Source organism: Penicillium daleae, assembly GCF_028827525.1.
Source record: "Penicillium daleae strain IBT 16125 chromosome Unknown utg000009l_segment0_segment0, whole genome shotgun sequence".
In the NCBI taxonomy this organism is placed as follows: Eukaryota; Fungi; Ascomycota; class Eurotiomycetes; order Eurotiales; family Aspergillaceae; genus Penicillium; species Penicillium daleae.
Window position 1 is genome coordinate 3338545 of NW_026623157.1, and position 22851 is coordinate 3361395.

The 22851-nt window shown below is 50.3% G+C and overlaps 6 protein-coding genes across 6 annotated transcripts; 2 read left to right on the forward strand and 4 right to left on the reverse strand.

The window, feature by feature from the left end:
* Positions 1 to 3287: 3287 nt before the first annotated feature.
* On the reverse strand, positions 3288 to 4481 carry N7458_012359 (uncharacterized protein; the record flags this gene model as incomplete). The annotated part of the gene is made up of 3 exons (XM_056915741.1): positions 3288 to 3372; positions 3432 to 4248; positions 4328 to 4481. 3 exons carry the CDS (start codon positions 4479 to 4481, stop codon positions 3288 to 3290), a joined length of 1056 nt encoding a protein of 351 aa, XP_056760495.1.
* A 5866-nt stretch (positions 4482 to 10347) lies between these two features.
* N7458_012360 (GMF family protein) lies at positions 10348 to 11099 on the reverse strand (the record flags this gene model as incomplete). The annotated part of the gene is made up of 4 exons (XM_056915742.1): positions 10348 to 10539; positions 10608 to 10738; positions 10896 to 11010; positions 11097 to 11099. The coding sequence occupies 4 exons, from the start codon at positions 11097 to 11099 to the stop codon at positions 10348 to 10350; spliced, it is 441 nt and encodes a 146-aa protein (XP_056760496.1).
* Positions 11100 to 11526: 427 nt separating this feature from the next.
* Positions 11527 to 12638, forward strand: N7458_012361 (flavin adenine dinucleotide pyrophosphatase; the record flags this gene model as incomplete). Its single annotated transcript, XM_056915743.1, has 3 exons — positions 11527 to 11604; positions 11683 to 11853; positions 12006 to 12638. 3 exons carry the CDS (start codon positions 11527 to 11529, stop codon positions 12636 to 12638), a joined length of 882 nt encoding a protein of 293 aa, XP_056760497.1.
* A 1120-nt stretch (positions 12639 to 13758) lies between these two features.
* Positions 13759 to 14789, reverse strand: N7458_012362 (Ras family protein; the record flags this gene model as incomplete). The annotated part of the gene is made up of 4 exons (XM_056915744.1): positions 13759 to 13997; positions 14108 to 14383; positions 14464 to 14578; positions 14778 to 14789. 4 exons carry the CDS (start codon positions 14787 to 14789, stop codon positions 13759 to 13761), a joined length of 642 nt encoding a protein of 213 aa, XP_056760498.1.
* A 4613-nt stretch (positions 14790 to 19402) lies between these two features.
* N7458_012363 (SDR family oxidoreductase) lies at positions 19403 to 20613 on the reverse strand (the record flags this gene model as incomplete). Its single annotated transcript, XM_056915745.1, has 5 exons — positions 19403 to 19435; positions 19499 to 19607; positions 19671 to 19726; positions 19784 to 20093; positions 20171 to 20613. 5 exons carry the CDS (start codon positions 20611 to 20613, stop codon positions 19403 to 19405), a joined length of 951 nt encoding a protein of 316 aa, XP_056760499.1.
* Positions 20614 to 21517: 904 nt separating this feature from the next.
* On the forward strand, positions 21518 to 22402 carry N7458_012364 (uncharacterized protein; the record flags this gene model as incomplete). The annotated part of the gene is made up of 1 exon (XM_056915746.1): positions 21518 to 22402. One exon carries the CDS (start codon positions 21518 to 21520, stop codon positions 22400 to 22402), a length of 885 nt encoding a protein of 294 aa, XP_056760500.1.
* Between the last annotated feature and the right edge of the window lie 449 nt (positions 22403 to 22851).

Genomic DNA, 22851 nt, shown 5'->3' on the forward strand with positions numbered 1-22851 from the left:
TGGTAGTGTCTTGGCTCATTGACTCTCTCAAAGGCCTAGAACCGACCTTTCTTACCTCTTTATCCAATACACACACAAGACATGAATGGTAGGAAATACTATACCTAGTACGTTGTCATATTATCACGCTTGAACAAGCGATATCAACAGTGGAGGCCCAGGTCGACAAAAGACCCCTGTCGACTTGACTTCCAAGGCGAATATGACACATGCAGAGGCCATGAGTTATTTTCATCGACGCTCCTAGCCTCGGAACTCTGCTCTGTTCCGAATGTGAATGTCTCGAATTGAAAATACAGTAGTAGATATTACATGCCGCGAAGGGATTCTCTATCCTCCAAAAGATCCACTGTGTTTCGTGAATCTGGTTGATCGCCGGTCTCAGCTCCTGTCAGACCCACAACTTTATCCCCTTCACTTTACCTACCAAGGCAAGAGGGTCTTCTCACTACTGCCCCCCTACAGGTTGCACTAAAGTGCTAAACCTTAAAAGAAATGATAGGCAGTCGCCTCTGCGAACTGACAGTTAAAGCTCCTCCGGCTGGCTTGATAGATCCAATTTCCTGATCCGGCTGTTTGGTTCAGATAGTCCGTGCCCCAGCGCATCTCGATAGGGCATATGGATACTGTCCTGTGATTCAATACACGACGACGGTCGTACCTACAGTAGCTGACCTCCGAGGGAACAATCCTAGTGGATTCCAACATTGTGGGTTGACGTGCCAAGCTTCGGGAGGAGCAGGCGACGTGTATGGTGGCGTCACGGGTGGCTGTATCTTAAGTGGTTGAAATACTTGAATGTTGACGGGGCATCTGACATGCCAATCGGAGATTCTTCGCTCGCAAATAAATCCTATTCGAGGGTGCGTCGCAGTGATGCAGGCGGGTAGCTTCAAGGTGTGGTCCGACTGCCTGGAAGTCGCGTCGACAAAGTTCCGAGTCCATCGCAAACCAGGACATGCACGAGCGACCACCGAAATGGACCAGCACCGCAGGAGTGACCAACATACGGAGTACTGTATACTGTATACGCATTCATGTTCCCAGTCTACAAAATCCTGCCGTGACAAGTGGAGCGAAATAAGTTGGAATAGACCCATGTCTAGTCTCCTTGATTAGGTTAGTCGACCGTTGGGACCCATTATTCATATCTATCCTCGGCCGGGACCCTCCCATCCAAGAAAAGAAAAATACATTGTACTTTAAGATATCCCAGCAACTATTGTAATCCGGACGGACCAACCGGATATCAAGAAAATTCCCAACGCCCGGGGCGGGACCAGTCCCCCCTTGCGCTTCAATGACCCTTGCAAGGTATCCAGGGTCAATCTAATGTGGCTTTACTGGAACAGAGCAAGGATGACAGTTGGCACACGATAGAGTGAAGAGCCAAGGCAAACTGACTGAAGCATACAGAGTGCCGACACGCATTCCACGATGAGATACTGTAGCTTGTTGGAAATTGTACTTATGTTCGATGTGGATCTCATCGGGGCCCGTCCCGTCAAAGGATTCCACGACTCCAGTGACCCGCGCCCTAGGATCCGTTGGCCTGCAGGGGTTCACGTCGTGGCGGAGGGATATCCTTGATGTTGACTTGCTGGGGTTTTTCTAAGTAGTTTTTCAAAGGAGAAGCTACTGATGCATACCATGGCCTAGGATGCAGTAGTGATGTAGCATAGACATAAACGAAGTCCTAGTACCAGGCAACTAACGGGGATGAGAAGCAGAGGAAATGTGATTCTCTTGTGCAGATAAATGGTTGGCAATTCATGTCTTGCCCCGCTACAGTACCAGCTACGACAGACATCATGTCGTTCCGTGCCTTCTACAGACTCGAGCGGAGTCTGACAGGCTATCTATCACACGACTTCTGGCTCCTGATCGTTGCCCTACCAAATAATTGATTTATAGATAAATAGCATCGACTTTTTGATCCTCCCATCAATCAACCATCTCTAAAACACCACGACGAATCGGAATCCATCTCCGCCGACGGCCCCGCCCGCAGAACTTCGTTAGAACCGTGTCAAGCCACCACCACCAGCCCGCATACTCTCCACCAGATCTATTCCAAAACAGGCAACAGTCTTCACGAGGCCAAAGCGCCGGTCCCGAACCGCTGGGAATCCTCCCGACCCAATTAGCAATGTGAACATGCGGTGTCAATGCTATTGTTGCGAGCGCCCCACTTCAATACGCAAAAACAGGATCTCCAGTCTCCCGGGTCTGTTTGTATGGTACAGGATTACAGAGTGTTTTGTTTGTACCGAGGGTACAGTCAGACTGTACTGTAGACTATATGGTAACTTAGTTAACTATTATTATTACGCTTATATAGTTACTGACGTGATTCAAGTCATCATAGAGTGGCGATTATTTTGAATAATGCCATCAGATCCTTGGAACAATGGAAATCTAATCTCCTTCATCCAGCGGAGGATCTCTCTCTCCTCTTGCTGGGTCCAACCAGCCCACATTTCAAACGGCTCGGACCGTTCTATTCCCGCAATGGCACTCGCCTCCGACAGTGGGCAGTTTATCGTGTGATGAGGCCACGTACCGCTCAACGTTGTATTTTGTAGCATATTGTACAAGTAGGCATCAACGCCGTTAGGTGGGGACCGATACCAAGCATATGATTAACATCGTTCAGTTTCAACGATAACGTACGGTACAACAGTATACTTGTTTTACCAGAATTAGCCCAAAGCCTAATTAATCAGTATCACTATCCAGCCTCATTTCCAGGAACTGGAGAAGTAATCTATCCAAGGCTCAATGTGGAAATCTGATCATCACGCAGTGACCACCTGGAGACCGGGGAGCTGTTTGTGGATGTACCGGAACTAAGTTCCCCCCGTTGTGGAGCTTGAGGTTCCTGCCTTGTTGGGAATACGCGCCGGGGTAGAGGCTCGGGGAGTTGGTATCCGGCCGAAATGGGGCTGGAGAAGTTGAGGGAGGAGCTTGCGATTGTCAGATGGGAGGACGTAGATGCAGCTGTGGTGGTGTAACTTGAAACGGGTGATACGGTTTGTGTACATATGGACTAAATGCGCTAAGTGATACCTTGGGCACAGCATACTAGTAAAGACAGGTCTAGAGTGCCGATTAAACGACAGTATGTCATTCTTCACGGAGCGAAATCAAAGCACCACATGATGTATTTACTATGATGGGAGTGAGTCTGGAGAAACGGAATAGTATCATTTCCAATGCGATAGTAGGGAGTATAAGAGCGATGTAAATGAGTTGGAAAGGTATTCGAGGGGATATCAAGATAAGCATCACTCCGATATCTTCATGGATGCCATCTTCTCTTCAACGCTCCGAACAACAGCCGGATCGGGCTCTCGTTTAACCTTCTTCGGTCTGCAAGATAACAGTCAGTACAGAGAACACATTGTCACACTCAACAAAGTAAAACTTACGGAATCCGTATAGTCTCCGCGCCCTTGGCCTGTCCACACTTTGCACACACGTTCGCCCCCTCGTTATACCCCGTAGTACACACATGGCAAATGTAATGCACCCTCTGCCGGACCCTCCTATACGTCCGCTCCGGCTTGATCTTCGGCGGCTCGGCGTCCCCGGGGTATCCATCCGGATACTTGTCTGGTTTATGCGGGTCGCGCGGGCATCGCTTGCATCGCACATGGCTACAAGATGCGCACACCTTGGAGCCAGGAGCGTACATCGTCTCGCACGAGTGACACCATCTTCGCACCCGCTGGACAACCTGTTTGCGCACGAGATCCTGGCCGCCCGTGCGCGAGGGCATAGTCAACGGCGCCGCCGGATTGCCAGTAAACTTGAGATGCGGAGTAATCGGCAGAGTACCCGGTTGACGGGCGCGAATCTCGGCGATTCGGGAGCGGGGAACACGGGGGTGCCCATCGTCGCCCTGTTCGTGGGTTGGTGGGAAACGGGGGCATTTCTTGCATCGTGGGTGCTGGCAGTTGACGCAGACTTTCTCTGGACCGAAGGTGGTTTCGCAGCGGTGACAGGTGCGATGGACGCGCATGCGGATGGGTTTGGTTACTCGGGCAAATTGGAGGTCCGCTGGGGATTTCCATTCGCCTGGTTCGAGGGTGAGGCCGTATTTGGCGAAGAGGGCGCGCGCTTTCTCTTGTTGGATGGCACTGTAGTCGGTGACCATGGCTGGTTCGGCGCCGGGAGTATTGGTCTCGGGTTCGGGCGCGGTTGTGGCTGGCGGACTGTTGCGATGGGAAAGAAAAAGGTTATTAGCTTATTGATATTTCCTCGGGAGTATTGAGAGGATTCTATATGTGAGTGGAGAATTAGAGTTTAACATACGCTGGTGTACTTGATGATCCCTCGGCGGCTTCAGGGACGGCGACCATGGACTGGCGCTTGGAACTGGAGCGCGTACGCAGAACCGTCTTCATGCGCTTGAGGTACTTGGACAAGCCTTCCGGCTTGTCCTCACCCGAACGGCCAGGAGTGTCTTGCGGTGACATGACGGGGAGGGGAATTTGGGGGTCTGGCACATGCAAATCACAAGTGGCGCAGGAATGCAATGGCGAATGCCCCGTCGCAGATCGATGTCGATGTCGATTGAGGGGTGGTTGGGCGATCAGCTCATTCCATCCAGAACATTCAGAATCGTTGGGACTTGAGAGTTGTTTGGGGGAATTCACAAGGGTCGGAAGGTTGTTGTTGTTGGTTTCAGATTGGGGTTTTTGAGGAAGGGAAATGGATTTCAGTTGAGTTGTCCAGAAGAACCCGCGCCGTGGAGTTGGGATTTGGACCCGGCGTGGAGGGTCGGGTCTTGACAGGGAAGAAGACCTGAGGTGTCGAAGTTCGGTGATGGAGAGAGACAGAGATGGGGAAGAAAAAGCAGGGGAAAGTGGACACTGGATTGAATCTTGGATCGCAAGAAATAAATAGAATAAAAGAAACGGGAGGAGGGAGGTGCGAGGAGTAATATACGAAGACTAGAAGAGCAGAAGTCTCCTGGAGACCGAGAGGGAAGGGGAAGGGGGAGATTTACAATACGAGGAGGATCCAGAGGACGGGCAAGTAGCAGAATATGATTGTCCGTAGTGAGCACGATTGATAATCTCTGTCAGTAACTTAGACTGCTCCGTACAGAGGTAACTACTCCGTACAGTAAGTAAGAATTACAATTTAGTGTACTGTACGCTGTACTCGGTACATTGGTATGTATTCCCAGGGGACCGGGTAGTGGAGGCAAAGCTTTGGACCCAACCACATGGGCCGCAGTTTGCAGTGTAGGGGACTCGATACCGAGATCATGGTACCGCCCAGGATGCAGTTTGAAGTATCATGTCCTGGAGTCGTATCGAAGATGAGCACCAATCCTATATTCCCTTATACAGGAGTAATTGTAAAGATGCCCACAACTCCAGTACAAAAGAGATGTCATCCAGTTCCTGTCTGTACCATACTGCAATCATACCTGCTGCTGCTGCTGCTGCTCACAAACTTTAGGCCCAAAACCCGACACCCCGGATCCAGTGGGCTGGTATGTGCTGGATGGCCAGCGCAAAGCGAGCGGCTGTAGCCGTCCACAGCGCTGCACTGGCTTGAATTCTCCGTCAGGCGCCCGTGCGATCGAGAAAATCAGAAACGCAGCAGAAACTGGACAATCCTGACAATCCTGACAATCCTGACAGGGGGCAGTCCTGACGGGTGATCGTCTACTGCGTAAGTATGGCAAAAATAAGACATTTGATACAAGTTCGTATGACTAGTACTTGCACTTTTGCAATAACCGGCTAACAGTAGTCGTACTTGAAACTAGGGCATCGAGCTACATCAGCAGTATAACTAACTGTAGACCACTGTACCGATGTATTGGCCAATATGTGTGTTTACTGTATGCCTAGGGTATGCGGGATCTCCGTACGCACCACTCTGCAGGAGAGTACCGACCACCAGGTAACAAACGAAATCCCCTGGGACTGTCTCTGTACGGTACGAGCAGAAACCCAAAGAGACCGCATCACTTCAGCATCAGTGGTCGCTCTCCCTTTGGCAGGTGGGTCACCCTCCAGCCGCCAATGATGAATGTCCAGTCCATTTGACTCTCCACTCCTGCTCATCCTGGAACCATCCCCGAGCAGCACATGGTCCGTCCGTCGAGGCCGGGGCCCTTTAGTGTGGGCTAAGAATGGACAATGGGCTATTCTCAATTAATCATTCAGACGATTGAGGCCTCGCATGATGTGACGATTGTATCAAACTATGGACTGCCCGTCCGATACAATAAGCTCCAGTGACCACCCATTCGGAACACCTCCTGAAGAGACTCCTACCTAGTTAGTCCATCACAGCCTTCCCAGCAAAACTCTATCTCTGTGGCTGGCTGCTGTGCGGCTTGCCGGGCTAGAAAGTCTCCCAGAGCTCTGGGACCAATTCTGTAGAGTTGTCCCGTTGACTTGGGCACTCGAGGGGGCGTGGGAAGGGGGCGAGGTCCAGCAACTGGATGTCAGACGTTCTCAGACATTGTCATTGGTTCCCGGGGGCCTTTTTTCAGCGCGTCCTGATGCACACTTGCAGCATGCACAGGCGCAGAGTTATGTGCGGAGTACATACTACAGAGGACTGACTCCTTGTGCTGGTCTACCTGTTTAGCGTCTTCATCATCGCACTTCCTTCTAGGCTTTTACGTGCTACATCCTGTACTGCTCGGCCTCGTCAGATCGCCAGATGGCGGGATGGGGGTGGAGTGAGCCGTCCTCAGCGGCGGTCTGAACCACGCGGATGTACCCGCTGGTTGCTCGGCTGCGTTTCCAGAATCGGTTACTACCCATACAATGGATCTAGCCGGGCCTTGGGCTGTATGAACTATGAAACGGGGCGATAGCGACGATCAAGCTCGGGAAGGAGAAAAGGAGACGGGTGGGTTTGTTGGCGATTTGCCGAAGATGATCTCCATCGCTTGGTAGTTATGTATTTAGTTTCCTTTTCTGCATCGTCACCCCCCTTATTTTGATTTAAAGGTCGTCTCTTTTGGAGCCTCGTTTAGATATGAATTTCTCCAGGCTGAACAATCCTATTATCAACGTCGGAGCCTAGTCTAGATTTCCTCAGCGTAAACCCCTTAGCCAAGGATGCTTTAGTGCCGACACTTCTTGGTTAAGTCCGTTCTGAAAGGCCAAGAACTTTGCATTTGACTTTGTGTTGTCTCAAGTTATCTATAGCCTCCACGAGGGCCATCAAGTGTATAACTCCGAAATGCCAACAAGGCCCATTTACTACCACAGTACAATCACACAACCAGCTCGAATCAACATCAAGCCCACCGTCTATGTATCATGCATGACACGGTCCGGAATCAGAGGCGAAATTAAGACGTTCATCCCCCCAGCTTGTCCATATTCCTTACAACAGTGACTCCATTCGCTGCTGTATCATTATCATTCTCCTCCCAAGGCTTCTAGTATAACCGGGGTATCCTCTAGCCAAACCAAGTCCGGGCTAGTGGTGAAGGCCAAGTCCCATGCAGAGCATGATCCCTGGACCTGAACAGGTTGCCATTTGGCAAGCGGATCGATCGGTAGGATCTGAGTTTGCCGGTGGTAGTGCTAAGGGGGAACTACTGCAGAGCCAGGAACAGGAACGCCTGTGGCGGGTGAAGATGATCGTTGCTGGCGGGACTGGAGGTAACGTACGTAGTAGTTGTTGTCCAGCCGTGTCACTATGTATTGTGTGAGGGCTATTCATGATTCGGGCTCTGGGAGTGACTATGTGGATTTATACTGCGGAAAGTGTAGCGATTCGATGAGAGCACGGGTGATGTTTCTTCTGGCCTCGCTTGCGAAGTACCCCTGTCATTACCCTTGCGAGGGGAGTGGGGACTCGTGGTAGCTCAACCGTCTCGCACCTCGAACCAAGCAAGATAACAATGGCCATGGCAGGCGTGTGGCGAGTTGATTAGCGACAATGACTTTGAGGCTAGCAAGGATTTGATGCGGTGTTGAACATAGAGTACGGAATACCCTGTACTGTAACCACAATCACCATGCGCGAATTGCAATTCACCGCCCAACCCGTCACCTCCAACGCAACCCAATCCCTTGTAACCCCAAATCTAGCAGGAACGTAACGGCAGGATGGTTCGTTCCAGCAAAGCCGGACCCAAAAAAAAAAAAAAGGTGGTCAGTGCCTGGTCCAGATCACCGGGATCCGACCGTCCAATTTCGTCTCAAATTCCTGGAATCAACATGAGAAAGGAGGAAAAACAAAGCGTCGGATGGGTCTTGACATCGATCGCCGCGATCCGAGCGGGGCGAGGGCAGGATGCGATGCTCCTCCACTGGGTGGGCCCTCGTGCTGGGCGTTGATTGCCCAGTCGGTCCAGCTTGGTGGAAGTGAGTTTTGCTGGCCTGATCCTGGTGGAGCCACTGATTGTACAAGGATGGAGTACGCGATACGATGACAGAGGAGATGTTGAGGATCTTGTGCGTAGCAGAATGATTGCTGAATGGCCATTTGATGACTCGGTGATTTTCTTCAGCTGATGTGACATTGGCTTTGTTATGACTAATGTCGTGGCTCCGGTTAACTACTCTGTACATGGCGATTCTCGATCGGCGCTATTGAATCGTAGGATGGTCGCTTCGTGCAGGTTGATCGTGTGAGTTCATCGCTGCATCTGGTGTCTGATTGTACGAGGAGGTGGTACGAATATTGCCAGACCTCGTCAGTGCAGGAGTACTACGACAAAGGTTCGGAGTCGCCAGAAAATGACCCAGAGTCTGGAAGAATACAACGTAGACAGTACATCATGAGATAGAATGGAAACCCGAGAAGAGATACCATCGTTTCTTACTGCAAGAAATTTGTCGAACAATATCTTTGGCTTCACTTAAAGATAATCGACGTACTTCTCACACGCATGGTGAATCATGCCGAGAATCATACCATTCCACCCATGTTCCATCTGTAAATTCCATCCATTCCAATTACTTTCGAGAAAATGCAAGTGCTGCCACCAGACACTCCCTTATGTTGCCTTCTGCGTAGCATCAACGGCAACTGAGACATCGGAAATTGGATGTCAAGCGACCATCGGCCAAGACTAACTGTTTGTTGTACTACAGAACGGAGTACGAACGTCCAGAGTATAGACTCAGTCGCCACACAGCCAGCCAGCCAGCCAGCCAGGCGTATTATATTCGATAATCAGTATCCCACGTTACCATTCGAAATCCATCGCCTCTAGGTCCGGGTTTTCTGTTCGTTTCTTGATCAGTTTTTTAGATGCGACGTCTCTCTGTCATGTAAAAACCAGGTTCTATAGATATCCTATCAGCACTCCAGGAAGCCTGTGGTGGTGCGATTTGAAATCCATGCTGCAACTTCCTCCAGACAACCTCCAGACCAATTTATTGCTGTGTTGTATGGACTTGCTGTGGGGGTGAAGGTTCAGTGTCTTCGATCTTTGGAGTAAGGACGAGAAGCCCGAGTCTAAGCTTGGAAGATGAGGACGTGAACTGGTTTCAACGGCGATCGCAGCGTGATCTACTGTACACCACCAAATCGATTTCTTATGACTTGTGCGAAAATCTGACAAGTGCATCGGAAAAGATCTACATGTATGGAGTACATCACGAGAGAATGGTGGCTGGTGATGGGCGAACCGAGAAACTTCTACGTCCCGATGGAGTGGATGACCGGGAGGTCCCCGAGATCTGCATCAGCCTATAGTTCGCAAGAAGCCACCAAGATCTATTACCCACAGGGTCGGGTTCAGCTGGGAAATATGGATTATAGACTACCTGAGCCAGCCATGGCAGGTTCGGGGCAGATTAGGAACTAGTGAATGTATGCTTGAAAAGCTCCTAAAGAGGTAATAGAAGAGCAGCTGTCACGGCAATTGCGCGACGTCGATCATTATAGACAACAGGCTTGATCGAATTAGGTAGGAGTCATGCAAATATCGCTCGGGAAAAGGAAATAGAACTCAACATTCGAGCTGTCAAGTCCCCTTGCGAACACCTGAGCCGAGCGAGAACGCTGCAGGCGGCGCCGTTGCAAACCATCTTTTGTGATAGATCGCATCGATCGAGAGGGGGACCCGTCTTTGCCCGTAAGCAGACTAGGCTTCGTGGGACCGCCTGGCTTATGTTGGAATTTCAAATTGCCGGTCGTTCAGCTTGCATCTGCGCCTAATTTGTCAAGTGGTCCTTCATTCCCTCCATGTCGTCCTGAATGTCCAAGTGATCCTCGCGTAATCTGCCAAACGCCCGTCTCTATGTAAGACTCCTACTGTCCTCAATACACTCCTGATAGATACTGTCCAATGAGACGGGAGCTTCGTCCAAGCTCAGCAATCATTTATATCCGTTATGGAGTTTACTCATCGCCGACCAGCTTGGCCGCGATCGAGATGACATCATCTTCACTCTCGACGGGAATGAGCCGGTTGACTCCCGCCGTGGTGCGCATCAACTCTACCGCATTGGCGTACTGGTACATGGTATCGGTCTTGCAGTTCTCGGGCTTGTAGTATAGGAGGACATAGGGGACAGAGAGGCGGCCGTCCTTCTAGAAAAGGGAACACCTGCATCAGCACCGTGTACTGAAGTCCTGCGCGATCAACGATGACGACTCACCAAGGTCAGTGGATGGCTGAGAACGATGAACTGCGGCGTGGTCTCGGGCAGGTCATCGGCCAGGTCCATCATGTTCGTGTATGTCTCGTCATTCTTGGGACGGATCTCTCCAGTGTTCTTATCGATCTCATCTGGCAAGAATGGGCGTTAGAATACGCTTTGAGATCAACTACCTGAGCACCGAGGGAGATGGCCTTGCGGTATGCATAAACATCAAAGCAGATGAGTTATATCATGTCGCCAGGAACTCAAAGGGAAGCATTCAGGGAACCGAATCAGGGACCGTACAGATCTGAGCCTGGGGATCCTTGGCTCGCGACGAGCTCAAGCGGAACTTGCGCAGCTTCTCCTTTGTCTCCGGGGAGAACGAGTATAGACCGGGCTGCGATGGGATGACTGTCAGCTATCCCGAATCCAGACCTCAAGATGAAACACATCTGGTAGGACCCGATCTGTGGTCCACGTGGGAGCTGGGGTCTGCTATCTCACCATGACGGAAGAACTGTGCGGTTACAGCGCACAGCGGGGATTCGCAGAAGACTGTTTGAAAGACAACACCTGCTTTTTTGGTTTCCTGACGATCAAGATATCACCGGGCGCCCACTGTTCAAACGGAGTTGGTCGCACGAAGAAACGCGGGAAAGACGATGTGCTGGAAAGAATGCGGGCGGAGTAGTCTTTCCCCCTCCTCCCCCACTTTCAGACTTTCGTGATCGATCGATCCCCCCGTTTGATCTCCAGACAAAGCTGCTTTTCCTCTTATTAACCCTCCTTCCCTCCCCCCCTCCGGACCAGCTTCTTCATGCTCAACCGACTCAGCCTCCTATCCCGCCACTTTGCCCGTCCCTTTGCTTCAATCCGCCCAGCTACCCCAACTCTTCAAACCTCGTCCCTGACCCGGTGCTCGGCTCCGTCCGCGATGACATCAGTCGCGAACTCCAAGCCCATTCACACGGCGGCATGCCTGATTATTGGGGATGAGGTGCTCGGTGGAAAGGTTAGTATACCCCTCGCCAGTCTACTGGTTCAGAAGCTATGATAATGGTGCTAACGATGTTCAATCCCGGATTCTCAGACCATCGACACCAATTCCCCATTCCTGGCAAAGTTCTGCTTCGGTCTCGGCATCCAGCTGAAGCGCGTGGAGGTCATCCCCGACGATGAGGAGGATATCATCGAGGCAGTGCGCCGTATGAGCGCTCGCTACGACTTTGTCGTGACTAGCGGAGGCATTGGTCCCACGTTAGTACTTCCCTTGCACAGGTTGATGCTTGCCGCGGAATGAGCTTCAACCCGGTCCTTTGGGCTATACCTACCTTAGGGCTATATCGTAAAAACCCAGGTATAGCTATACGCATACCTCCAATGCAACCGCTAACACCTGTCCTCTCACAACAGCCACGACGACATAACCTACCAATCGATCGCGAAAGCGTTCAACCTGAAACTGCAACTCCACGAACCGGCCTTCGAACGCATGAAGCGCCTCTCCAAACCCCACCCCATGCAACCAAACTTCGACTGGAGCACCCCTCCCCAGGCCTAACCGCCAAACTGCGCATGGTCGAGCTCCCCTTCGACCCCGCCCTCCCCGCCGAGTCGCAAGCCCTCTTCGTCGCAGATGACATGTGGGTGCCCATCGCCGTGGTAAACGGCAACGTGCACATTCTCCCCGGCGTACCGCGGCTCTTCGAGCGACTCCTGCTGAACCTGAAGCCGCTTCTTGTGCCGCGGTTGGCGGATCCCGAGGGCAAAGGCACGTTCCGGTTCTTGTTCAGCACGCCGTTGCCGGAGAGTGCGGTTGCGCCGTTTTTGACGGAGTTGGCGGCCAAGGTGGAGCCGAGGGGGGTTAAGGTGGGCAGTTATCCGCGCTGGGGGAAGAAGAGGAATACGGTTACGCTGGTGGGTGGTGATAGGGCGTTTTTGGAGTCGTTGGTTGCGGAGGTTGAGGCTGGGGTGGAAGGGAAGTTGGTTGTCAAGGAGGATGAGTTGGATCCTCCTTCGGATACGGAGCATGTCTATAGCCAGTAGGCTGTACGCTTTTCCGTTGAACTAGACCTTGGGTGGCCTGTGTGATTTGTATCATAGCCATGTGAGTCTGTGTGGTATCTTATCTCAACCGCCACCTGTAGAGCAATATATCTTGTAACTCTATACACTTGCCTCTTGGCTTGACCTTTGGAGCTCAAGTCCAGCGTGGCCGAGCCTTAAACTGCCGGTGCTATCAATTCCTTCGTGTGGATCTTACCTTCGAGACACCGATATCAAAGTATACCTGTACGTTAGGTCGATACACGCCACAATCAGACGGCAATCAAGGAATAATACATGCTTGGAGAGATTTCAGAGAGATTTAAAATAGAAAACCCCATCAGTTGAGGAATATATATTGACAATCATGTCGTCCCGCACTCCGAGACCAAAACAAGATGATGGACAAGAGTTTAAAAAACATGGTAGACCAGGAAAACAATTCTTCCGCGAGACAGGATGAGAAAAAAACAAAAGATGATGAACAAAAACAAAGCAAGAGGTTGAAACACGCAATCGGAGGGATAGAAAAGAAAACAAAAGGGGAATCAATATGTTCATGAGACGAGGTTGGCGTCAAGGGGAGGGGGTTCGGCAAGTCCTCGTGCGATGGCGATAAGTAATGGCCCTCGAAAGCTCAGCTCCAAGTCAATCGAGTGTCGAGGGGGCCAACATAGAAAACAAAAGATGCCCAGGCACAAATAGCAAAGCCGCAGCACAAATCAATAGCCCACTCTGGTTTTTGCCCCTGCTTTTCCAAGGGGAGAATCTTCCCTGTCCCTTTTCCTTCCGTCCAGTCCGACCTTCTTCCATAAGTAGAGGTAAAGCGTCAAAAAGCGAGCTGAGAATAATCAACTCCAGCTCCCCCCCGACTCCTGCACCAGAAAATACCTCCAACAATTCCCATTACCCGTTCATATGAACTCATTTTCCGACGTGTGCTGTGCTGCCCTCCCGAACCCTTGTACGCCCTCCATATCGTATTGCGAGGGGGAAAAAGATGCTGTAGTTGGAATTTGGTGCGTGTGGTGTGTGTATATTAAAATTTCTTTTTTTTCTTCTTTTTGAGCATGTGGAACAGAGGTCATCACGCGTGGGCTTTTGGGGAGAATCGGCCCGTTTACATGATGACACACTTGGAGCAGCAACCAGCGCTCTCACCGGGCTCGCTCACGTCCATCTTGTTGTCCGGGGCGCGAGCGCCGAAGGCTCCGGAGCCGGAGGGGTAGGACGACATTTCCTTGTTGTAGCGGCGGATCTCGCGGACGAGGTCGTAGAAAGCGTCTTCGACGTGGATGCGGGACTTGGCGGAGGTCTCGATGAACTTGCAACCGAACTGTCGGGCCAGGGCTTCACCCTCTGTATGCAAGGAAAAGGAGATTCGGTTAGTTTTGATCGCTTTGAGAGGAGATATCCCGTGTTTTGGAAACACGGGCCTCAGGGAGATGTGAATGGATGAAGCCAAGTACCTTGCTCCGAGACAACACGCTCCCGGTCCAAATCGCACTTGTTGCCGACAACAATGATGGGGAAATAGTCCTTGTCCTTGACGCGCAGGATCTGCTGTTGGAAGGTCATGATTTCTTCAAAGGATTGACGCGATGTGATCGAGTAGATGAGCAGGAAGCCCTCGCCGGTGCGCATGTACTGTTCCCGCATTGCCGAATACTCCTCCTGGCCTGCCGTATCGAGAACGTCTAAGAGAGCAACCTCATCGTCGATAACACACTGCTTGCGGTAGGAGTCTGGAAAAGAGACGACGGTGAGCGATTTGACCCGATGGCCAAGGACTCGTCCGGCTGGATCGGGAATTAGGCAAGCTTACCTTCAATTGTCGGGTCGTACTCGTCCACGAAGTGGCTCTGGATCAGTTGGATGGTCAAGCACGATTTTCCGACACCACCACCACCAACAACCACCAACTTATACTCTCGCAGGAACTAGGGCGAAGGACGGCGTCAGTCATTGAAATTGTTTCCTGGTGCATTATAGTCACGGCGGACTAAAAGTCCAGCCGTCGGCAAGCAGTCTATGCCTCCAGGGCCTCCAACCGAAGCGAAGGTTTGATGTCACGATCCCGAGGGGGGGCTGGCTGGAAGGAACCTGGCGGTCAGGCACAGGCAACACGCTGGGACTCACCTTGGAGGCCATTCTGGCGAACAATCGATGCGAGTGGCTAAAAAAAAGAACCGAGGATCGAGACCAAGGACGATTCAAGGAGGAGGATCGGAAGATCGAGAGGGGTTCGCGATCCGAGTTATGTTTTGCGATCGCAGGGATTCAGGAGCAACCGAAAATTGTGCCGGGAAGAGAGGAAAAGGCGGTAGGAAGGGGGGAGGAGGAGGAGAGAGAGATAGGAAATACTCTAGTTGAGCAAGTTGGGACGGGCTCTAGAATCTTGCAAGAATTGGGGGAGGGAAAAGAATATAGTAGTTCCAGAAAAAAAGATGGGGAAGAGGAGAAGGAGGAGGAGGCGAGTCGAGAGGGAGGTTCGAGTTGCAGCGGGCGATTAGGGGCAGTTGGACAGTTTGACGGGGGGAAACCAAACGGGGGAGCTTCTTTTGCCTGGTGGAGTCCTCCCAAGGAAGCCGGGGCTGGGCTGGGCGTATGCTATCTCGCTGATGTTGGACATAATACTGTCGACTGTCATGATTATTCTTTCCTTTCTGATTATGAATTGATTACTGGATCAATCAGATGAGGCCCAACCATTTAGATTAAAGCCCATGCGGAGCAAATGGGATCATTATCAACGCATAGGGGGGGAACTCTAACCACCATCATAGTCCCATACATTATGATTATTATTATTATGATTCTTATTATTACATTACTAGAATATGACAATGCTAATCTTGATAGCAGGTCACCCGGGGTAAGCTACAGGAAATAAAAACAAAGACAGCGAATATGGCAACCAGGATGCCTCCAAGTTAGGACACAAAAGAAGGGGGGAGTCTGGGTTCAATTCAGGAGATCGTAAAGGGTGGTGGAGCATTTCACCATCGAAAGGGGGGGGCCAACAGAAGGTTCTTCTGCATTTCGTCTCGGAAATTTCCTGATTTTGATTTTTCTTCAGGGTTGCGTACGTTCTATCAGATGATTCTATCCTTCTTCGATCTTCGGTGCCTAGCATGGTGGGATAACTTCTTTTGAGGGTGGCATGTCTCCTTTCTTTTGCTTCTTCTTCTTCTTTTTCTCTCGTGCTCGCAGGCGATTATCTTAATGGAAGAGGCCCAAAGCTACTAACTACGAAGAGTAGCGCGAGCAGGTGCTCCTATATGGTCCAGGTTTGGTACACTACTCCTCGTCGTCCAGGTTGATTGGCCCTAGCCTTGGTTTTTTTTTCTCCCCCCTCCCGTTGGGAACGGACCAGGCGATATTAGTTCTTTATGATTGGGGCCCTCCAAACTACCCCTCGGTAAGGACCAACCCAAAAACACACACGAGTTCACGACCCCCGATAGATATACTCTCGTGTTGTTGAACAAGATGGAGGGTTATTGTCTACTGGACTTGCAGATTCCCAAGACAATGGTCCTGTACCCGCTGGAGGAGACTAATCGTCGACTCCATATTTCCCTCTTTCTCCTTGCCCTCCAGACTTTGGTGGAGCACCCTCCTGGTGGGGGCTGCGAGGCGCTTTAGGGTATCGGGTTTAGTTCGCACGCCTAGCGCCGTGATGTTGTGACGGGGCACACAGTCCAGAATCCGCTGGTTCGGAGGATTCGAGCAAGCCGTGGGTGGAGGCTTTGGGTAAGTTCGCTAATCAGGTAGCACAGGAGAAGGAGCCACTATCAAGCTGCGAATTGATGAAGATGTATACTCCATGTAGGGAGTATATTAACTCCAACGATGGAGCATATACGATAGAATACGACCATAGCTCTCTAGTGGAGAAGCACTACAGGGGACCGCTCAATAATGATTGAACAGTTCTTTAACAATACTTAGTACTCAGAGTTGAACCCCCGGATGGCTTGCAGGTTGACACTTTGCAGCCCAATTGCATCATTCCGAAGCGATGCTCTATACTCCCTTTTTGCTGGCCCTCAATCCATCATTACGCCCCCTTGCCCCTGCCCCTCCACAAATGCATCAACTCAAGAACCTGCCCTGGAAGATCAACCGGAGATTTCCGTCATCTTTAGTCAAATCCATTGCTCCCAATGATCGCCATGCCACCTGAAACCCGGATCACGCCGCTAGACATCTGCGCAAACCGCAGATCAGCTGAAAACAAAGGATTCGATTCATCCCACTTTTCTTTTGTAAACTTCCCCATCTCCGTCTCCTCCACAAATCCCGCAATCCGCAGGTTCTCCTCTCACGCAGAGAGCAGCACTTACTACAAGTCACACCGTAGATGGAAAAGACGAAAACAGAATGACCTGCAGGATAGTGACGATGCACGATGTCGTCCATTGACAGTCGGAGATGGAGCTGTTGATCTCTTTGGCTTGCAGGGCCCGCCACCCCGCCTGCACGTCTACGACTCGTCGGGACCCGGGATCCTTGCTGCGTGCAGAGTCACAATCAGGATTCAGGTCTGCAATTCTGCATCGAGTATCTTTTCCATCCATTCTAACTAGATACGCGGGCATTCGGCTGAGTGACAATCACCTACCACGGACGTAGGAATCCTGATCATACTGTACTTCCCCTTCCCTCTCAATTTCACTCATTTCCACCACTTTCCATGATAGTTTGGATACATAACTATCGCTCGTATAGCTTCCTCCCGTGGTGGATGGTGAAGTGGAATCGCTGGAAATTACGAGAGGATCGACTGACCCGTTTCTCACATGGAACCAGACGAGGATCCAAGGTTTCCGCCTCGGGCACGATGCCCCTCTGATCCTAGACTGCCCTTAACGAGAGGACAAAGCGGCTGTTTTCCCATGGACGTTACAAAGTTAATTCTTTGTCCTGCCCGCATTCTGGAAGTTCCATAGTCGGCAAGACTTACTTTATCTTTGCTTGTCTCCTTGGTGAGTTGGCGATGCAGGAACAGTAAATGGCCCCCTTTGTTTGGGACCCGGTCGGCTTCATCGCTGAACTGGCCGTGTTTGCATACCGAGGCTGGGCTGCAGCGGAGATGCTCAGCCTTGCAGAGTGGACTCATTCATGTATGTACAGCAGATCGGTGTCCTTGATATGATCGATCAAAACTCCCGACACGCCACATTACACGCACGGTCGGTGACACCTCACGCTCCTGCAGTGTCGGAATACGGTAGGAAGCCCGGTTCATCCAGAACATAGCTCAACGGGCATGGATGCGTTTGGTTTTAGAATGGACTATGAGATAGGATCAGGAATTGAGCTGTTCATGCCCAGTCCTGGCATTATCATGGTTCTGGAGAGGAGAAATATGCTCATTGGAGAACCTGCAATCTTAGGCTTAATTTTGGTCTTCGCCTGTCAACATAGTAAACAAGCCATCCCGTGTTTGTGGAAGAGATCCTCTTCAATAACGGGAATATAAGAAACTCACACTTTCCTCGACAAGTCCATGCGATTGATCCATTGACACCCAAATGTGGCTGACTAGTGGTCTAATCCTTCTAGCTCCGCTATAAGCAAACATGCTATCCTTCGGGTATCTATGCTCGCCCAAGAGGTCATCCATCCAATTCCAAATTTGAACATCGCCTTGCTATGGAGAAGCAGCCAACTTAGCCACAAGAATTCTACTACATTCTCAATCTCTACTGATATCAAATGTGGAAATACAAAGCACCACGTCAAAACCGTTAGGCTAGGCTGTACCTCAATTCACGGCCTGAACGTTGTAATCACGTCTGCACTTCTAGTTACTTGTGGTTCCTTTTGTACGGGTAATTTTCCTTAGGGGTATTATCTAATGGTAAACTCCTGGCTATAATGGACGCTTTGAGTAGGTAATTAACTCTCTTGTTGACAATCTCCACAGGCTTGAACTATCGAGGCCTGACTACAGTACATTACAGTAGAATGTTTACCCCGTAGATCTTCAACAACACAGGGCAAATCACCGAGAAATCATTGCTTCAGAATCTACACAATTCAGGAGTTTGCTAATTCAATTTCAAATCTATAAAAGTGAAAGAAAAAGCCTGAAAGGAATCTCTATATATAGCCTTGTCAACTCAATTATCCACAAAATGCCCGACACATCACTACAAACCTGCATATTCTGCACGTCCGACGGCGCATGCAGGTACAGCGCAGCATCGACAACGTGGTTAGTTGGAACTAAGGACTTTCCATAGACCATTATGCAGACCTAGCCCCTGCCCGTTTCGTGAACTTGCCGGCTGACTACGCACGCTTTTGCTTCATCTTCTAGACGCAACGGCAGTATCGTGATAGCTTAAGCGCATACTACTCAACCTCCAGTTGATCCGTCCTGATGCTGCAACTTTGGACATGAAAATCTACTTGAACCAGGTGTAATCACCACTTCGATACCAAAGGACGAGCAAAATATTAGCCCCCAGGAGATCTGCCTGTGGAATTTTTTCTGATTTTTCCCGAAGATGTTCCTGGAAAGCTTTACTTAGTAGTTGGTACGATTGGCACGGCAAGTCAAGTAGGCTACTAAATAAGGTTGTTTTGTCATACTCATAGCCCTCTCGGTGAAATCTACATCATTTCCCATGATGGCAATGGCCTGCATAGGGTGACACGGGCTCTGTATGAATTCATACATTCTGTAACCATGTACAATAAATGGATGTCTATCTATATTATATGTTCCATTTCGCAGCACAGGGAATTTATCAGGACTTGCGGTGCATAACACCAGCGGCGGCCTTGAAGTTGTTAGTTAAAGTAAACCTTTGGTCGGCAGCGATGTAGGAGGACCAAGTACATACCTGGTGGCTAGGGAAGACTAGGGTATCGGCAATGACGACGTTCTCACGACGGCTGGCAGCGAAGACGACAACTTCGGCAATGTCGTCGCCGGTAAGAGGCTCAACACCCCTACGAGTTATATATCAGCTCTGCTTGGGAGAAATCTAATCGGTCCACCCAGTGAAGACTTACTTGTAGACAGCGTCGGCCTTGGACTTATCACCATAGAATCGCACGACGGAGAATTCCTAATTTTATATTAGCCATTGCAAGCATGAGAAAATCGAGATGGACAGCATGCGTACAGTCTCAACTTGACCGGGGTCGATCTCAATGACACGGATTCTCGTCGCGATGAGCTCCTTGCGCAGCGAGTCGGTGAAAGAGCGAACGGCAGCCTTGGTGGCGCAGTAAATGGCGCCACCGGCGTAGGGCTCACGACCAGCGATACTTCCAATGTTGATGATATCACCGCGGCCGCCCTCGTCGCGCTTCTTGAAGATAGGCAGGATGGCCTGAGTCATGTTGATCAGACCGGTGACGTTGGTGTTGAACATGATGCTCATATCTTCGGTCGCGATATCGGGAGCCTGCGCAACACCCTTGACGAGGCCACTGCATAAATAGCGATCGTCAGTATCTCGTCTCCATGCTACGACTTATAGCCCCACTCTTAGTTGTTGGGGACTCACGCATTGTTGACAAGCACATCAATCTCCTTGAACTCGGCGGGCAGAGATGGAACAAAGTTCTTGATTTCCTCCGGGTTGCTGACATCCAGCTTCACGGGGAGAACCTTGACGCCCTCGCCGACCTCCGCCTTAATTTCCGCCGCGAGCTCATTCAGCGCTTCAAGACGGCGCGCAGTCACGATGATCTTGAGGTTGTTGGGCGAGGAGCGCGCAAACTCCTTGGCAGTGCTCTTGCCAATACCGGAAGAAGCACCAGTGACGAGGATAGTCTTGCCTTCGAGGCGCTTGGCCATTGCGGACGCCATGGTTCGTCGGATAATCGCGGGTTGAACGGCTAGATTGAAGGGAGTCTTGGTCCTTGCTGAGGTCGACGGTGCGGGGAGGTGGTGGGATAGCTGTTGGAGGAATTGGATTGATCTACCACAGGTTCGGAATATGCTCATGGATGTGAATAATCAAGTCAGGGCGAATTGGGAAGAAATCAAAAGAAAGAAACCCCCGCGACGTGCGGGGATTGGAGCGCTCGCGCAATATCCGGTTATGTAAGCGGCTAAACGTTGCGGCGGTTCTTCGGCCTTCACGCCGAACTTCGAACCACTCGGCATCACGCCGTTTGGCTGGACTACATTGTGATGGAGATATGGAGATTTCCCTAGAGATTTCCCTTCGGAAAATTCCTTGTTTGTCCACGTCCTGTGTTGTTTGCCTATTTTTGGCGTATAAGAGGGCCTCCTCTTGCCCTTTCTCCTTCTTCCTCACTCCTCTAGATACTGTTGGTGATTTGATATGCAGTTTTGCGCCATACCATTGCGTGTTTCTTTCCCAAACATGCCTTGTAGGACCAAAATCAACCCTGAGGGAAACAATAAAGCGATTATTCTATTGAATTTTTGCAGCATCTTGAAACACGCTCTAAAATAAGCTGAAAGAGGACAATTCATTGCGTCAAAGTTTGGACTCGCCCCTAACCGGATCCAGAGTGACTTGTACAAAGGAACATGAAGAGCATTGTTCCTATCAAAATTGAAACGCCATTGAAGTAACTATATTATCATTCAACGTGTTTCTTTGTCTCTTTGGCAGACAAAGACCTTTATAATTATATTGTGGCGTTATTCCTGGAAGCCAACAAGGACAAACAAGATATCGCAACGTTGACGTCTATAAATCACATCACATGCCTTAGGCCCTGTCGAGGACATTCTCATCCTTCCCAGACTATTAAGCCTTACCTCACCTTGAAGACATCCGATGACTTCTCTCTGCCAGTCATCACCGATTCCTGTCACTCGCACCTTGCTTAAGCCCCTTGCTGAATGTGATACCTTTGACGGACCACACTCCACAATGCCTGCAACGAAAACTGCTGTGTCCCCACCGGAGGAATTCCTCTTCGACTTTGACTGGGCCGAGGACGTCGAGAATGAGCTTCAAAACCAAGTATCCGATGACTGGGACCTGTGCCACGACTCCGAGGAACTCCCTAGCAGTGAGCTCTTGGATGATTCAATTGATAGTTCAAGTGAAGACGAATCTACGGAGGATGCCGAGTCCGTCACCGAGGACGATTCTGTCGAGACTGATGTAACTGTTGTAAGCATTCCACCAACCGGGGAAGTTAGTCCGGTGGAACAGCTTCGTCAAGGAGTCACCGAGGAATTTCGTGGACGTGAGTCCGCCGTGGCTCGTGACGAAAATATTCATCACTATAACTGGTCTGGATATCCTGTGTACAAATCAAGCTCAACAACCGCCGCCGAATCGCTTGCTATCATTTTCAGTGGTCCCAAAGTTCCAAAAGAGAACGACAATCTGCGAATTACTAGCATTCTCCGTCGGGCCTACCGATACATTGACCCTGTCATGGTAAGTTTGGAGAGAACTAGTAAAGGTCTGTTCCAGTATCGAGGCTCTAGCTTACAAAACGCAGCAACGGGTCACGTCTTCAAGTTCTACACACCTCATGGGCGGTGGATTGTAGATTCACACTCCTCCGGCTCTGAGAGGTTATGCGTGGATACAGGTGTCGTGGGTGTATACCTCAGTCCTCACTTCGCAATTGGAAACGATTTTGTGAGCCCCAGTTTGATCCCCAATATATTGAACTGGCAATCGGCTTATCATGAAATCGCAAAATCTCGGAAACGCTCATCATTGCCCAAGAAAAACACCTGGGGTCGGCTTCCACCATCTCCTCTTCGACAGTCCATGACAGTTTCAGATGATGTTTAGGAACATACAAACGGGAAGCCAGTGGCATGCAGGTACCCAGGATCTGCGTCTGTCTGAGACCACCGTCGAGTTTAGGAACTCTTTTCACCACTTTCATTGAGCTTCTATTTACAGACAGCATTACGCATTCAAGCGCAACTCACCCAGTACTCCGATTTGAGTCGGATCAAATCTGAGAGTACCTCAGCGAGCACACTTCAAAGGCAGCCTACTAAAACTGGGTTTCCGTTGCTAAACGTCGTGTCCATCCACCATGTATGTATTTTTCTTGTGTTTACTTCGTTTTGCTCGATTTCCATCTTCATCTTTCAGCGCACTGGTCTCTAACCCTAACATGGACATAGACGTGTCTATGTCAGTTTTCAGGTTTGAAGTCAGCTATAAGAAATGACTACTGAAGCCCTACAGAACCCAATTCTCCGCGTGCTTTTGTAAAACAGGTATTTACA